A 17,469-nucleotide genomic window follows, 5' to 3' on the forward strand; every position below is an offset into this window, starting at 1 on the left:
GCCACAGTTGAATCAAGGTACCTATGCTGGCGCTTTCCAGTTCTACTTTGCGGATTAAGAATAGAGAAGCCTTCTTGTTGTTCACCAACATACTGAGATCAAATGTCAGTTGCACCCAGCGTTTTATAACTTTTTTTGAAAGCACTTTGGGACTAAGACCATTCCCCCGGATCCAGAGTCTGGCTACTGACAGACTGTTTATCCATTGTCTATTCCCTCTACATCAGGGATGTCAAAGTCCCTCCTCGAGGGCCGCAATCCAGCCGGGTTTTCAGGATTTCCCCAATGAATATGCATGAGATCTATTAGCAGGGAAATCCTGAAAACCTGACTGGATTGCGGCCCTTGAGGAGGGACTTTGACACCCCTGCTCTACATGCACAGCCGAAATGGCTTGTAGATGAGATGTCTGTCCAATCCAATCTTTAGGTTTATATTAGAGAATGACACGGTGGCGGTTTACCCGCGGCCACCGCATTTAAGCCGCGGGTCACCGCCGAAAACGGGGAAGAAAACTAGCAGTCGCTGCGGCGACGGGGACAAGGCCATTCACCGCCCGCGGAAACGGTGAATAGATTTGTCCCCGCAGGCCAATGTCCCCCCTTCTAAGAACCGCTATTTACCCGTGTTTCACCGTGTTCGTGAACGGGTGTTAGATTTCTCCGCCGAGTACACATTTTCCCCAGAGACGCCAAGTCCCGACACATTCGGTTGCCCTCACGCTCCGAGCACCCCCCCCCCCAAGGACCCGGGACTCCCTTTCCCTTTCTTTCTCTCGCTCTTCCTCCCCCCCCCCATAGCACCACATCCCCCCCTCCATCTCAACCCCCACCAGCCCTACCTCCGAACTTGTTTTCGAGATCGCCAGCAGCAAACAGCAATTTATACAGGTACCTGCGACGGCCCCGGAGCTTTCCCTCTGCCGCGCCCGCCCTCCCGGAAACAGGAAGTTCCGTCAGAGGGGGGGGGGAGGGCGGGAGGCGAAGCTGCGTCAGAGGAGGGCGGGACGTCGGTGCGGGACGTCTTCGAGGTTGGGTTTTAGGCGAGGTGTAGGAGTTGTCGGTGACAGCGAAGAGTACGAAGGTAGGATGTGGGGAGTTTGATAACGAGGGAGAGATACCGGGCTGCAAACGGGGGGCAGGGAGAGACATGGTGGACCGAGTAGCATGGAATGAGGGAGGGAGAGATGCTAGACCTAGGGGGAGGGAGGATCTGGATTGAAGAGGGGTGATTAGTATGGAAACGTGTAGAGGCTGGGGATTAAGAGGGTGAGAGAAAGTTAATTTCCGGACTGTCCAGCGCCGTAGTTCATACTAGGCCTTGCTCCTGTTCAAATAAAGAATGTAAACTTGAGAAGCGTCTCCTGTCTATTCAGATGCACCCAAGTTTACGTGCGCATGCATGAATGCATTTGCCCATATATCACTGTATGGTTCCCACACTTATTGTGGCTAAATCTGTACGTGCAAGACTTTTCTATGTCCCGTAGCTTTATTTTACGGTTTGGGGGTTGGTTTGTTTTTGCAATTTAGAATACACAATTATTTGTTTTTGTATAGTTTTTAAGTAATATTAAACAAAGTTTTAAAGTTTTAAAGTTTTACAGAATGTTTCCTTTAAACGTAAATAAAGAAAATTATATAAAATCGTACCCGTTTGAGGCTTTTATGTATGCGACAGTGACGGTGACGGGGCGGTGAATGGGGTTGCAGTGGCGGTGACGGGGCGGTGAATGGGATGGCAGTGGCGGTGACGGGGCGGTGAATGGAATGGCGGTGACGGGGCGGTGCAGAGGATGGTGAGACGGTGACGGGGACCAATTTTTTCACCGTGTCATTCTCTAGTTTATATACTGGGTCTTCTCCTAAATTAGGGGGACTTGACTCGTTTAACATAAAAAGTGAGGAGATGGAAACCGAAGCTAATTTAAAGGATCTGTTAATCGATATAGCAAGAGCAGTGAAACAGCTGGGCCTCTAGCTTCAATGGAACACTCTTGGTGCCTCCTTGTCTATTGATGTAGGCCACCACTGTGGTACTGACAGAGAAGACCTTGACCGCCTTGCCTTCCAGGGTCTTTTTGAATGACTGTGGCACTAGGCAACCACTATTCCGTTCCAATCTGTTGATTGGCCATTTTCTCTGAGAGTGTAACCATCAGCCCTGAACAGACCGACCTTTGCAATGGCCTTCCCAGTAGAGACTGGCATCTGTCATCAGTACCACCCAAAATGAAATGCAGAGTAGAGGTCTGCACGGGAATGGGGATCGCAGGAATCCCCCCCTAACCCACAGGACTCCCACGGGGACCCCCCTCTGGCCCACGGGACTCCCACGGGGATGGAAGGCTTTGGAAGCAGGGTTCATCCATATAATATAATGGACACGTCAGCCTTAGTAAAAGAGGGGGTTTACAAGTTAATTACCCGAACAGAAAACAAAAAAAGGGTTCCACCAAAGAAGGAAACCAGCAGTGGAAACACAAAAGAAATTGTGGAATTGATGATCCTATCAGAAGTAATTGCTGCTTTTTATGGGGATGGAGGTAATTCCTTGCGGGAATGGAGAGGATCCTGATGGAGAGGATCCTGGCAGGGACGGGTGGGATTTCTATCCTCACGCAACTCTCTAATGCAGAGAGGCAAGTTCTTGGACAGTTGTCTCCACTCAAAGTCTCCAACGCAAACTTTGATGTGCTTCTTACAACCAGTTCAACGGCATCAGCAGTGAATTCGTCTGAAGAGACCAGTGGGATAACAGCGCATTCTGAAGAGAGCATAAATGAACTTTTGCCCAAGGTCACTACCATCGACCCCAGGACCTGCAGGTAGTGCCGAGCCTTAGGAATTGGCATTACCAGGAACTCTTAAGATCTAGGTCTTTAGCTTCAGCTTGCGAGACTCTGGAAGAAAAACTTGTCCTTCTGCAGTATCGCAGAGAATCTCCAAGTACTCCAGGGATTGGGTAGGTTCCAGGTACTTATTTCAGAAATTGCTAACCCAGCACAGATATTGCAGGAGCTAGACAACTTCTGTCACTACCTTGTGACCTTTGGTCTTTGACGGAGTACTGATTAAGCAATTGTCCAAGTACGGGTATACTTGAATCCCTGCCTTGCACAGATGAACTGCTACCACCATCACAACCTTGATAAAGATGCAAGGTGTTGTTACCAAACCAAACTTAGTGCAGAGAATTGAAATTTTTTTCCAGCACACGAAACCTGGGAAATTTTCTGCATTCCATGAATATGTAAGCCTCTGTCAAATCCAGCAAGATTAGGAATTCCCCCGGTGCCAGTAAGGCAAAGAAGGAACACACTGTCTCCATCCGGAACCTGAGCACATTTAGTGCTGCATTGACAGACTTCAGAACCAGGATTGGTCTCCAGTCGTCCAAGTCTTTGTTGGTCACGATAACTACCGTATTTTCACGCATATAACGTGCGCGTTATACACGATTTTACAAACCGAGCATAACCATGCACGTTATATGCGTGAGCGCGTTGTACAATTTTTTTTTTTACATAGTTCCCCCCCCCCCGGACGTCTGATTCATGCCCCAGCCCTGAAAGCCTGATGCCCCACCCTGAAGGACCGCTCGCACCCCCCCGACGTCCGATTCATCCCCAGCCCCCACTGCACGGAGAAGCAGCCTACCGTTGGTTCCCGATGCCAGTGAGCCCTGTTGCTTCCTCTGCCGGCGGTCCCGCCCCTTCTCTGAGCCATGCGTTGCTTCCTCTGCCGCGGTCCCGCCCTTTCTCTGAGAACTGCGAGAGGAGAGTCGGGACGGCAGAAGGAGGTTTTAATTCAAGGAGCAGCATGCGCGGTATACGCGTGTGCGCGATATATTAATTTGTTTACATAAATTTTGGCTTCCCGCGCTCTATACCCGTGTGCGCGTTTTACACGGGTGCACGGTATATGCGTGAAAATATGGTATATGCAGTATCTGCCCAAGCCTGACTCTGCGTCTGGTCCAGACTCTACGGCTTGAATATCCAGATGCCGTTTTACTGTTGCTTGGAATTTGCTTGCTTTCTCTGGTTTTCCAGCTGGAGTCTCCACAAAGAAATCCCAGAGAGGATGAAAGAATTCAAGCTTGTAGCCCTCTCGAAAAAACGTCAAGGACCATTTGTCTGAACAAATTTTTGCCCAAAACTTTCTGAACTCAAAGTTTCCCTCCTATTCGGGGTAGCCTGGACTTCGGCCTGGCGTCACTGAGACTTCTTGGGTTTGCCCTGGCGAGAGCTTCCCCTGAAGCCACAAAAGCAGACTGTGGTGAGGACCTTCTGATGAGGGGGCGTTTGAAACAGTAAACCTCTGGAGAGATTGGAAGACAACATCCATCAGTGGAGAGACTGTCTCAACGAAAGAGTCACTGTAATGTGCTGAGAGTGGGTCGAAAGCTTGCGCCCACTGAGATGCCAGGGTCCACTGAGGAATTCTGAGGTGAAGTCTGGCAAAAGGAGTCACGTGAACAGTAGAAGCCATGTGACCTAGGAGAACCATCATGTGTCTTGCTGAAATTGAAGGTAGGGAAGACACGTTGAGGCAGAGTTGAATGAGAGCATCCCGACGTTGTTGAGGAAGGAATGCTCTGAGTTGCACAGTGTCCAATACAGCTCCAATGAACTGTAGAGTCTGAGGGGGCTGTAGCTGGGACTTGGGAAAGTTGATTTTGAAGTCCAAACTTTGGAGGAACCATGTAGTCCGTTGGGTCGCTACAATAACCCCCTGAGAGGTTGAATCTTTGATGAGCCAATCGTCCAGCTACGGGAAAACCTGCAGACCATGGTTTTGCAGAGCTGCTGCTACCACCAACAGGCACTTGGTGAAGACTCTGGGAGATGATGCCAGGTCGAAGGGTAACATTCTGTACTGAAAGTGATGATTTCCCACCCGAAATCTGAGGAACTTGTGAGAGACTGGATGAATCGGAATGTGAGTATAAGCCTCTTTGAGATCCAGAGAGTATAACCAATTGTTCTGATCTAGAAGGGGATACAAGGATTCCAGAGACAGCATGCGGAATTTCTCTCTGACAAATTTGTTGAGTGCTCTGAGATCCAAAATAGGTCGCAGATCGCCCATCTTCTTCTGAACTAGGAAGTAACGGGAGTAAAACCCTCTGCTCTGCTGTTGCGATTTGGGGAGGTGGGACCTGAACTCTACCCTCAGAAACGAGATTTATAGAGTTCCTTAGACCACCTCCAAAGCTCCCAAAGGAAATAATGGAGGTGTACTTACAATCTGAAGTGCCTGAATGCCAGCTCTGTACACTGCAGATGTATGGAGGGAAAGGATTTCTTGCCTCAGAACTTCTTCAAAATGACCAAACCTGAAGATCTTTGGACTGCCAGTCGGACTGTAACCTCTGTCCACACGGAACCTCTCCACATGACTGGGGGCAGGAAACGCAGCCTGGGCCCTGAAACCCGGAGGGATTTTTACTCGGGACACAGAGCCTGTGCTTAAACTCCTGACAGGGTCAGAGGGCAAGCAAGCTCCTAGGGGAATGGACCCCAAGTCTGAGAAGGGGTGGCACACAGCAGGCTGGCTCCACAGGTCCACCGAAGTTTCTCTGTAAAGCAGCAGTCTTGCTCCAATGGCTGCACTCTTTCCTCTGGAAGAGGACACTGCATGGGGGTCTGATGGCATTGAAACCACCAACCCCCCCCCCCAAACTTTAAGCAAAAAAAAATAAGAAAAAGATGCAGAGCAGATCAGATCAGAAGACTTCTGCACAGATTTCTTGCAAAAATTGAAAACTGCAGGGGGCTCTATCTCTCTCTCTAAGGTAGGAGGAAAACATGCTTAGTTTGGATTTTGGTAAGGGATCAAACACCTAGAGCAGACATGGGCAACTCCGGTCCTCGAGGGCCGGAATCCAATCGAGTTTTCAGGATTTCCACAATGAATATACATCATTTTATACACCACAAAGAGCTATATATCAATTGCAACTCATTCTCAACCATACACAATTTTTATTTCCCAAAAATTTCACTCAAACCACACTTGTGCATCTAATTCATCACATAAATATATCTAATAAATATATCTAAACCCTTCCCATCCAATAAAAGTTCATATCAAACTTGTATCATTGTCCATATGTTGAACTTCCCAATCTTCAAGTACTGTACAAATTTCTCCACTAGGCTTTTACTTCATACGCCATGTATCATCTCTCTCCACAATTGAACCTTTATGCCTAACACAAGTCTGTGTTTCGCCTATCGGCGTCGTCAGGGGCTGTGAGTTATTCTCAGATTCAGTTAGTCTGTGTTTCTGATTATTCATTATACAACGTATGTACGCCTCACACCATTGGGAGCAGTCCAAACCAGGATCTCTCTCTACAAAGGCCAAACCAGAACTGAAAGCTTCATCTGCATAGATCTATTTGCATGCACTGCTTTCAATACATATTCATTGGGGAAATCCTGAAAACCCGATTGGATTCCGGCCCTCAAGGACCGAGTTGCCCATGTCTGACCTAGAGTATGGAATCTAGAAGGGATGTTACAGAAATGCCTGTTGCACTAGTAACATTGATATGCTAAGGTTTAGCTGTTATCTGCACAGCTACTTTATTTGTCCACATGTTGCTCTATGCACAAAACTAAATGTGGTTTTAAACCTACACAATCCAACGTCTAGTTTATAAAAAGCACCTTTCCTTCAAACAAAATCTTGAATTCTTTTTCTATATCTAGTTCCCCAGATGCACAGCCATACTCCAAAAATTTAAGATCAATTTTTTTTTTGGTTGTTTTTAAAGGCACAAACTTTCAATGTATTCATACTATCTTATTTAAGGGCTTTTAATTTGCTTGGTCAATTTTGAAACACATTGACTTCCTAAAGGAAATGATGTCAAAACATGATATTGCTTGAAAGCACAAATTTGTCTGAGGCTGCATTTTTTTAAATAAAAGCACAAGGAAACAAGTTACTAACTGTACATACAAGTACTTCAGATCAATTCTACAAACTAATGCAACTAGACATGGGGGGGAGGAGGGCTCAATGCAGATTATAGGAACCTTTAAGAAACCCTTCAAATGAGCATTTAGCTTATAAAATTAAGATCAAGTGCATTGCAATATACTTCCTGCACTGAACCCCCATCTCTCTTATTCACTTATTTTAGAACATATCTAAGAGCTCCTTGTACCTTTCTGAGAAGAGGGGGTGTTTTTGGAGCCTTCAAATTCCTTTCTGAACTCAGCCATTTTCTTTCTGTAATACAGGAACTCCCGGCTGTTCTTATCTTGCAAGAATCTGCAAAAGCAAAAAAACACTGGTGTATGGAACCAACCACTATTACAGAACATTTTCTTTGAATTAAGGTCAAAAACATGGGACTAAGATCCAGGTATGCAGAATTCTTCTAGAAAATGTTTACTGAAATGTTTTATTTTTCCCACAAGTTCACTGAATTTACTGTAGATTACTCACGAAAACAGCGGATTGTCCTTGTAGTCTTCCAAAGCCACTTTTTCCAATTCCTGGCCCCCTTCAGCCACGAACCGTGCCATCTTCTCTATTACTTTCCTGGTCTCTGCATCCTCTGGGGGTAAAACTTTAAGCAGGCTGTCAGTACTGGGGTTCAACTCATACACCAAACAGTCAACAGCCACATTATTTCTAAGAACCATAACAGTAAACAGAGAGCAAGATGGGGAAGAGGAGTGAAAAGGGGGCAAGCAGCTGATCAAAGCAACACAAGTTAATGGGCAAAATTCATTCAACCTTTATAGAAACCTTTCCCCCCCTCCCCTCCCCAGTAATGAGAAGAAACGTATGTCTAACCTAAACAATTCATCTAATATCTAGAGAACCCTCAAAAAATGATCACCATTAAAAAAGTAAAAAAATTAGATAATCTAGTTATACAATATTTTTCTGAGGTATGGATCCTCTGGCCTCAGGCTTTTCATGACTAAATCCAACATGCATTTCAACTGTGCATGAAAATGGCTTCCCATGAAACCAACTCACTGAAGATTAGTGCAGTTTATTACTGCCTTGACAATGTGGAAACTTTACTTCAATTCCAGAGGTGAAGCAAAGTTTTTAATATAATATAAGCTACTAGACTCTCAATCTCCTAGAGATCCTCCTGCATGGTCTAAGGTAAGCCTAAATTTTTCACTAACTCTAGAATCCACCAGCAGAGAGATTTCTTGCTTCTCCTTCCCCATCCTTCTAGTGAAGTTGGGAGGGGCATATTCCCTTCCAGATCAGGAATGGCTCTTTTAGAAACTGACTTACTAAGGCTCTTTTCCTATTTTGTGTCTGTGGGCAAGGAAACTGCAAAAGTAAGTGGTCTCCCTTCCTTATGTATGTTGTCATCTGTGTGACAGCACTCTCTAGATAGGTGAAACAAGAGAGGCAATTGCCTATTTTCACATGTTTCTCTCTCTCTCAAATCTCCCTCTAAGCCTTCAGCCAGTCTCTCCGTTACCTATCCCCCTTATCTCGTGGGCTCTGTTTTCAGAAGAAATAGCACACTTCCTAGTACCCTGTTGCAATTCAGCTCTCATGCAAACTTGAGCTGCATGGCACAGGAAGTTTGGGCTAGTCTCACAGTTTCAAATTCCATGAGAAGCAGAGCCACGAAGTCCCTAAATTTCATACTTACATAGAGAGCTGAATCATGGTGAAGAAGAAATGTGCTTAGTGCATGAATGTAGAATTTGTCACCGTCCCTGCAGATAATAGCCGGAAACAATCCAGTGTCATTCTTTAGTGTCTACCTCAGTCCTTCTACACTAGCATTCTTCAATGCAAGGCTTGAGGGTCAGTGGTTGTGCTCATTCATATTCTGATTCTTCCCTCTATCGTTAAAGAATGACATGTTGATGGTTTTCTGTGATTATATGCGGGAATGGGGACAAATTCTGTCACTGTGCCATTCTCTCTAATAGTGATACAAAAAAACACAAATTTTGGAGGCATGAAATTTCAAGCACCAGAACGACTTGGTGCCTGGGATTTGCCAAGCCCAAAGGCACCCATGGCCCATGAACCTGGCACAGGGAGATTCTTGACCAAACAGCTCCCAAGCTACAACACCCTTCTTTCTCTTATGGATCAATATAAAGTAATCTTGGTCCCTGGCAGATGTTAGGGGGGGGGGCTTTTTGGTCAAGGGCCTCATTCTGTCAGGTACCCTGGACCCGAGATCCTCTGTTAAGGAATGGAATCAAGAGTGAACAGGTTAGTTTTCCTTTCTCTGTTCCTGTCAGTGAATTCTGAAATGGATATTTATCATTCAACAGACAGGAATGCAAGAAACTAAAAAGAGATTATGTACTTAGCCTGGTAAGTTCTTTTCCAGTAGAAAGGTGAGACATTTTAGACAAGAGGGTTGTGTCCCAATGGCCACATAAAGTGTAGAGCACTCATGATCATATACAGTGCTTGATATATATTAAAACAGAGGGAAGACCTCAAAATACCCCAGGAATCCAATCAATAGATTGAAACCATTTTGGGGTTAAGGTATCATCATAGGTCAAAACCTCTATTAGAAATTTTTATTTTAATTTAATTCATTTAAGTGTTGCTAAATTTAAATATTATATGTATAATTAAATGATTAAATATCTGTTTCTCTCATACTAAAATGAGCAATCGAGAGCTGGCAACCATGGACTTAACCACAATGATATTCCTGCTGGCTATATGAAAACTATCGTCAAGCACTTATCTTTTATGACCCGATGGAGGCTCAATCCTTTTCGCACCAAAGGGCTTCTTCAAAGTGGATGATAAAGCTTGCTAGTTTGCCAGTATCATTTTATCATTGCCCCAGGTCTGTTTTAAAGCTGCCACCACCACGCTCTCACAATCCACTCTGGATATTTTCTGCAACTCTGCTCTACTTCACTGTGCTCCCTTGACTTCACCTTCAATTAACACCCAAACACTGTAAGCTACCGCACAAAACGGGAAGTAGAGAAATCCATGGCAATCAAATCCATAAACAGTTCTGCTCAAGATGAATATGAGAACATTAACTGCAAACAGCCAACAAATGCATCAAAGGAGCTTAGAAACGACCACTGGATAAAAGAAACATGTATATAGATTCTTCTCAGCCCAAGGGCTGACTGACATCCAAGAATCAACTTGGCAAAGCATAAACAGATTGGAGACAGTAGGCAGATGCAGGAAGGACAGGACGGGAGTCTAGAATGTCTCACCTATCTACTAGAAAATAGCTTACCAGGGTAAGTACATAATCTCTTTTTCCAGTGCAATAGGTGAGACATTCTAGACAAGTGGAACATACAAAAGCAGTCCCAAAAAGCTAGGGTGGGCTGACTACCTTTGGATCCTTGGTCTTGAGGGTTGGGCAGTCATGCCTTCCGCCACATCCATTCTGTAGAATTTGGCAAACGTGTGCAGAGTGGACCAAGTAGCTGCCCTACAGATCTTCTCAGGGGAGATCGCTTTAGCCTCGGTCCACGAGGAGGCCATACTTCTGGTAAAAATGTGCCTGTGTCGCAAAGAATGTAGGCTGATGAAATAGCCTTAAGTATCCACCTGGAAATAGTGGTGCTGGAAGCAGCAGCGCCCTGCTTAGAAGAATGAGTCAGCACAAAAAGATGGTCAGAGAAGCGAAACTCAGTGACCTTCAGATAACGCAAAAGAACTCTTTGGACATCCAATTCCTGCAAAATGCGGTCCTGCGTCTTAGAACCTGTAGACTGAAAAATACGCAAACGTACTTCCTAATTAATATGGAATGCCGACACCATCTTCAGTAGAAATGAATGCACCGTGTGGAGAGAGAGATCCCCGTCTCGGAGGCCAGGGAGGAAAAACATACAGCAGAACTCCTTTTGGCCACTGCTGCACCAGAGCATCTAAGCTTTCACTTCTGGGCTCAGATCTGCGACTGAAGAATCGAGTTGGACATGAGGTCGAAGCAGGGCTGACTCCAGCATCACACAATGCCTTGTAACACCGCTGCGTACAACTCCCACTTGCCCGGATCCAAATTTCATCTGCTGAGGAAGTCTGCCTGTACATTGTTGACTCCCAGCACATGTGCAGTTGAAAGCTCCTAGAGGTGATGATCTGCCCACAGAAAGGAGAAGATGGGCCTTGAGTCAGAGAGGTGCTCTTGGTTCCTCTCTAGTGACTGACATAGGCTACTGCTATCGCATTGTCAGAGAAGACTGACCGTTTGGCTCTCCAGAATCTTCTGAATTGCACCAGCTGGTTGATCAACCATTTCTAACCAACACCCCTGAATGGGACAATGATTGCAGCAGTGGGCTCCCCAGCCCTGAAGGCTGACATTTGTCATCACCATGACCCAGGAGGCAATCTGCAGTGGCATGCCCCTGCAGAGCATCTGAAGGAGAAGCTACCAAGCCATGCTGGCCCGAGCCTCCAAAATCCAGGGAAGACATGTCTAACCCATCTGTGTGCAGAGCCCAGCGAGAGAGTAAGGCATGCTGGAGAGGATGCATGTGCTCCTTCGACCAAGGAACCCCATCCAATGTGGTTGCCATGGACCCTAGGACCTGCAGATTGTCCCATGCCGATGGAGCTGGTTTCACCAGAAGATATTTGAGCACAGTTTCAGTCTGCGTGCCTCTAGAAGAAAGAGGTGACCTGCTGCCTTGCTGAAGAGAACACCCAGATATTACAGATATTGCGTGGGAGTCAGACTACTCTTTCTGTAGTTCACAATCCAACCCAGGTCCTCCAAAACTTGGATCACCTGATCCACAGTGCGTTAATCCTCAGCCGAGGGAACTCTGATGAGCCAGTCGTCTAAGTAAAGGTGTACTTGCAGACCCATTTTCCGTAAATAAGTAGCCACGACTACCATCACCTTGGTGAAGGTACAGGGGAGCTGTGGTCAACTCGAAGGGCAGAGCTGAGAACTGGAAATGATTTTCTAAAACATGAAACCACAAGTATTTGCGATGGGCTGGAAATATTGGTATGTGCAAGTAAGCTTCTGTAAGATCCAGAGAGGCGAGGAACTCTCCAGGGGCCACCACTGCAATGACAGAGCGCATGGTCTCCATGTGGAAACCTGAGAGCCACATGTACATGCTGAAGATCCAGAATAGGCCTCCAAACGTTCGAGCCTTTCTTTGGCACGATAAAATATATGGAGTATCCGCCTCAGCCCGAGAGGTCAGGTGGCGCCGGTTCTAAAGCTTGAATATCCAAGTACAGTGGCTCACATCCTGAGTGCCTTGTCCAACTGGTCTGCAAGGGAGTCCACAAACCAATCCGTCAGAGGCCGGGCAAATTCCAACTTGTAGCCCGACTGAATAATGTCCAAGACCCATTGGTCAGATGAAGTGCGAACCCAGGCTGGCAAGAAAGCAGAAAGTTTGCCCCTGATCCGTTGAGGGACATCCCTTAGCCTGGCATCATTGCGCCTTTTTGGCAGACGGCGTGGAACAGGAAGCAGAATGCTGGGGTCTAATTTTGGGGGCTCCAGGCATTCCCACCCGTACATGAGCACCATAGGAGTACACTGCTGTGAGCTCTGAGAAAAATGCTGAATTGTGGCGCTCACATAAGGGCAGGAATGCCTGCAGCCATGAAAATTAGAGCGTCTGGGTTTGCTAACAGGCAGGGTCTTAGGGTGACGATTCATCACAGAATTCATGAGACTATCCAGGCCCTTGCCAAACAATAACTGCCCCTTAAGGGGAATTCTAGCCAAAGTAGCTTTGGAAGAGGAATCACCAGCCCATTGCCCGATCTAGAGCATCCTACTAGCAGAATTGGAATATGTCGACACTTTAGAACCCGCAAAAGATCGCATAAAGTGACAGCAGCATAATCACCCCCAGCCAAAAGGAGTTAAGGAGGAGGATCAACAGGGTGCGCAGCTGAGAGACAGGCACATATGACAAAGAATGCCGCTGAAGCTGCCTTTATGCCCAAAGCAGCTGCATCAAAAAGCCTCCAGAGAACAACATTCACATGGCGGTCCTGCATATCTTTAAGCACCACACTACCTTCACTGGGAAGAGATATGCATTTAGTCACCTGTGCAATCTTGTGCATCCTTTTAACATCACTCCTCCCTCACTAGGGAGGGAGGTATATTTAGTTAATTGAGCTACTGTGGAATCCACCTTTGGCTGGCTAAACAGCTGCTGAAACTCAAGAGCCAAAGAGTAAAGTTTGGACATAGTTTTTGCCACCTTCAGGGAGCCTTCTGGAGTCTCCCATTGCTCAGTGACCAGCAAGGTAATGTTTGAATGCGCAAGAAAAAAAGGTGGTCTAGCATTTATGCCGCTCATAACCATGTACTGTGAAGTAGAGGGCTGCTGGGGCTCCCTGAGTGCATTCATAACAACATGTGGGATGGTAGCCAACTCAAAAAGCTGCTATCCTGATCGATAGCAACTATCGCTTCTTGACTCCCAGTCCCTGACAGAGAACTGGAATCCTCCAGGAAAGCAGCTGAGCCCAGGGACAATAAAGGCCATGGAGCCTGACCTTTAATTCTCCCAAGTCCTGCTCCGCTTGATCACGTAGGCTGGGAGCTGGCTTTTTCCCTACTACTCAGACTCCCTGTGGTTCCCCAGCCCTAGAGGACTCAGAGGAAGCTTAGCCCGAGGCTCCATCCCTCCCTCGCGTGGTACATGGATGCTCTTCAGCTAACCATGCAGCACAAAACTGGCATGATATAAGAGCAGAACAGCTATAGGACTCCATCCCATTTGATTTTGAACCAAATTGAGAGGCTTTAGAAAAAAAAGATAATTTAAGAACATAAGAATAGCCTTACTGGGTCAGACCAATGGTCCATCAAGCCCAGTAGCATGTTCTCACGGTGGCCAATCTAGATCACTTGTACCTGGCCAAAACCCAAGGTGTAGCAATATTCCATGCTACCCTTACAGGGCAAACAGTGATTTCCCCCATGTCTTTCTCAATAATAGACTGTGGACTTTTCCTCCAGGAACTTGTCCAAACCTTTCTTAAAACCAGCTACGCTATCCGCTCTTACCACATCCTCTGGCAACACGTTCCAGAGCTTAACTATTCTCTGAGTGAAAAAAAATTTCCTCCTATTGGTTTAAAGAGTATTTCCCTGTAACTTCATCGAGTGTCCCCTAGTCTTTGTAATTTTTGACGGACTCAGGATTTTGTGACTTCAATCATATCTACCCTCAGCCGTCTCTTTTCCAAGCTGAAGAGCCCTAACCGTTTTAGTCTTTCCTCAAACGAGAGAAGTTCCATCCCCTTTACCATCTTGATCGCTCTTCTTTGAACCTTTTCTAGCATCACTATATCTTTCTTGAGATAAGACCAGAATTGAACGCAATACTCCAAATGAGGTCGCACCATGGAGTAATACAGGGGCATTATGACATTCTTAGTTTTGTTAACCATCCCTTTTTTAATAATTCCCAGCATCCTATTTGTTTTTTGGCCGCCACCGCACATTGGGCGGAAGGTTTCATCGTATTGTCTACAATGACACCCAGATCCTTTTCTTGGGCGCTAACCCCCAAGGTGAACTCTAGCATTCGGTAACTATGATTCAGGTTATTCTTCCTAATGTGCATCACTTTGCATTTGTTTACATTAAATTTCATCTGCCACTTGGACGCCCAGTCTTCCAATTTCCTAAGGCTCGCCTGCATTTTTTCACAATCCACATGCATTTTAACGACTTTGAACAGTTTAGTGTCATCTGCAAATTTAATCATCTCACTCGTCGTTCCAATTTCCAGATCATTTATAAATAAGTTAAATAGCACCGGTCTCAGTACAGACCCCTGCGGCACTCCACTGTTTACTCTCCTCCATTGAGAAAAATGACCATTTAACTCTACCCTCTGTTTTCTATCCGATAACCAATTCCTAATCCACAACTGAACTTTGCCACCTATCCCATGACTCTTTAATTTTCTCAGGAGCCTCTTGTGAGGAACTTTATCAAAAGCTTTCTGAAAATCTAGATACACTATATCAACCAGCTCACCTTTATCCACATGTTTATTCACACCTTCAAAGAAGTCAAGCAAATTTGTGAGGAAATATCTCCCTCAGCTGAACCCATGCTGACTGTCTCATTAAATCATGTTTGTCTACGTGTTCCACAATTTTTTTTTTTTAATAATCTTTTCTACCATTTTGCCCGGCACCAAAGTGAGGCTTACCGGTCTGTAATTTCCTGGATCTCCCCCCCCCTGGAGCCCTTTTAAAAAATTGGCATAACATTGGCCACCCTCCAATCTTCATGTACTACAGATGATTTTAGCGACAGGTTACAGATCACTAACAGCAGATCAGCAATTTCATATTTGAGTTCTTTTAGTACCCTGGGATGTATACCATCCGGTCCTGGTGATTTATCACTTGTTAACTTGTCGATTTGGCTGAGTATATCTTTCAGATTCACCAAGATTTCTTTCAGTTCCTCCACATCATCACCCTTGAAAACCATTTCCGGTTCAGGTAGATCTCTTACATCTTCTTCTGTAAAGACCAAAGCAAAAGTCTTTCCGCTATGGCCTTATCCTCCCTGAGCACCCCTTTCGCTTCTTGGTCATCCAACAGTCCCACAGATTCCTTCACAAGTTTTCTGCTTCTGATGAACCTAAAAAATTGCTATGAGTTTTTGCCTCTTTTGCAAGTTTCTCTTCATTTTCTTTCTTAGCTGTCTTTATCAATGCTTTGCATCTAACTTGCCAGTGCTTGTGTTTCTTCTTATTTTCCAAAATGGCCATCACCAGCAAATCTACACCGAAAATGGCTTTTGGGGGCACCCCTGAAGTTAAAAAAACTCTGAGAAAGGGGTTTTGAAGACGAGGGACCCTAATTATGGCCCCCAAACCCCTCAAAAATAACTTTATCTGACTCCCCCCCCCACCATTTTTCCCATAGGGAATAATGGGCTGTACTCACTGTGCTTTGCTGGTGCTTGCTTGTGTCAGCTTTGCTTCAGCCTGACTGAATGGAAACCTTCTGCTCAAAGTCTTGTTGGAAACCACAACTGAAGATCTTCAGGCTGTCAGTCAGACAGAAAGCGACTGAAGACTCCACCCCCAAAGATCCTTGTGGTGCGATGGGGTTAGGGGAGATTAAAATGCAGCCAGCTTTCTAAAACCCAAGTGGAATCACATAGGGACCACAAAGCCTGCATTCAAGCCTCTAATAAATCTTAAGGTGAGCTGGTTCCCAAGGGAATGGATCCTGAGCCTCGAAGAGACCCAAAACAGGCTGGCTCATCAGGTACACCTAGGGGCTGCCCTGCGAGCTGCAGTCTTCCCTTGTGGAGTCTGCATCCTCTCCCAGGCAAAGTAGCCCCCAAAATGGGGTCCTCTAGGCACTGAAGCCTCACAAAAATGAAGAAAAATACTTGAAAATAATAAAAACCAAACAGAGTAGATCAGAACACACCTTTCTCAGTTTACTTGCAGAAGGAAAACTGAAGAGGGCACTATACTCCACTGGTAAGGAGGAGGAAATGAAAGCTGTGATGGTCATCCTTCTACAAACAGTTTGTAAGCACAGATTGATCACCTAACATGTAGGCTCCTGTGTTTACGTAACAGAAGTCATTTTGCATATTCTTTCAACATTTTTTTTGCCTAAGAGTTTCTTTTTCTGTAAGCTCCACACAAAAAGTAATTGCTTGTTCAAGAATTTGGCAAAAAGCAGTGCATGATATTTCATCCAATTTTTATTGGGGACCATTTATTAATAATCAACACATATTACCTAATGCAGGGCCACAAGAATAGAATGAACCCTGTGACAACTAGCATGCACTAAGCATTAGTTTAACACCCTCGCATTGTACGTTAGCTTCCCCCCCCCCTTTTACAAAGCCATGCGGCAACAGCCCCAAAGCCTTTTAAATCCCTATGGGCTTTGGGGCAGTTACTGCAGTGGTCTAGGTTAAAGGCTGTTACTGCAGTGGCCTAGGTGAAAGAGGCTCCTTAGTTAAGTGTTTGGTGGCTCAGAGCTGCACTTACTTTTAATTTCCAGCCACTGTTCATAGTCCTCATCCTCATCATCATCGTCTGGAGACTGGAAGACACTCAGTCGATTTGCCACTGGAGTCTGCTTGGCATGGGAATAGGTCTTTGCTTGACTCAGCATGCTACTTATTCCCAAGCTCTGTCGCTTCGCAGTCAGGATGGGTTTTTTGTGGGTGCTCGAAGCACTAGATGAGTTGCCAGACCCACTACCCAACTCCGGTGAAGGTTCTTAAGAGAAAGACACACAAACCATCAGATCACAGAACAGACTCTTCAAAGCCTCCAACTGAATTAAAGTTTTCCACAGTCTTAGCAGCTCTCTGGGCACTTCAAATATAAGCCACTGGTTCCCTTCCTCTCTGCTGATCTGGTTTTCTCTCTGTGTCCATGATTTGATACTTATTGTGTTTATAAACTTGTTATATGTATTTTATTGTTACATTAATCATTCCCCCTAACTGTATCCA

At 45.5% G+C, this 17,469-nt stretch overlaps 1 protein-coding gene across 1 annotated transcript in view; it reads right to left on the minus strand.

The window, feature by feature from the left end:
• The window catches only part of SUGP1 (SURP and G-patch domain containing 1), a 98,665-nt gene that overhangs the window by 57,235 nt on the left and 23,961 nt on the right, over nt 1-17,469 (minus strand). The window contains exons 4-6 of the mRNA XM_033954091.1: nt 16,997-17,230; nt 7,467-7,590; nt 7,183-7,289 (exon numbers count right to left, since the gene is read on the minus strand). Of these exons, the coding sequence (XP_033809982.1) occupies nt 7,183-7,289; nt 7,467-7,590; nt 16,997-17,230 (465 nt within the window). The remainder of the gene's footprint in view (nt 1-7,182; nt 7,290-7,466; nt 7,591-16,996; nt 17,231-17,469) is intronic.

This window comes from Geotrypetes seraphini, chromosome 8 (genome assembly GCF_902459505.1).
Source record: "Geotrypetes seraphini chromosome 8, aGeoSer1.1, whole genome shotgun sequence".
NCBI lineage: Eukaryota > Metazoa > Chordata > Amphibia > Gymnophiona > Dermophiidae > Geotrypetes > Geotrypetes seraphini.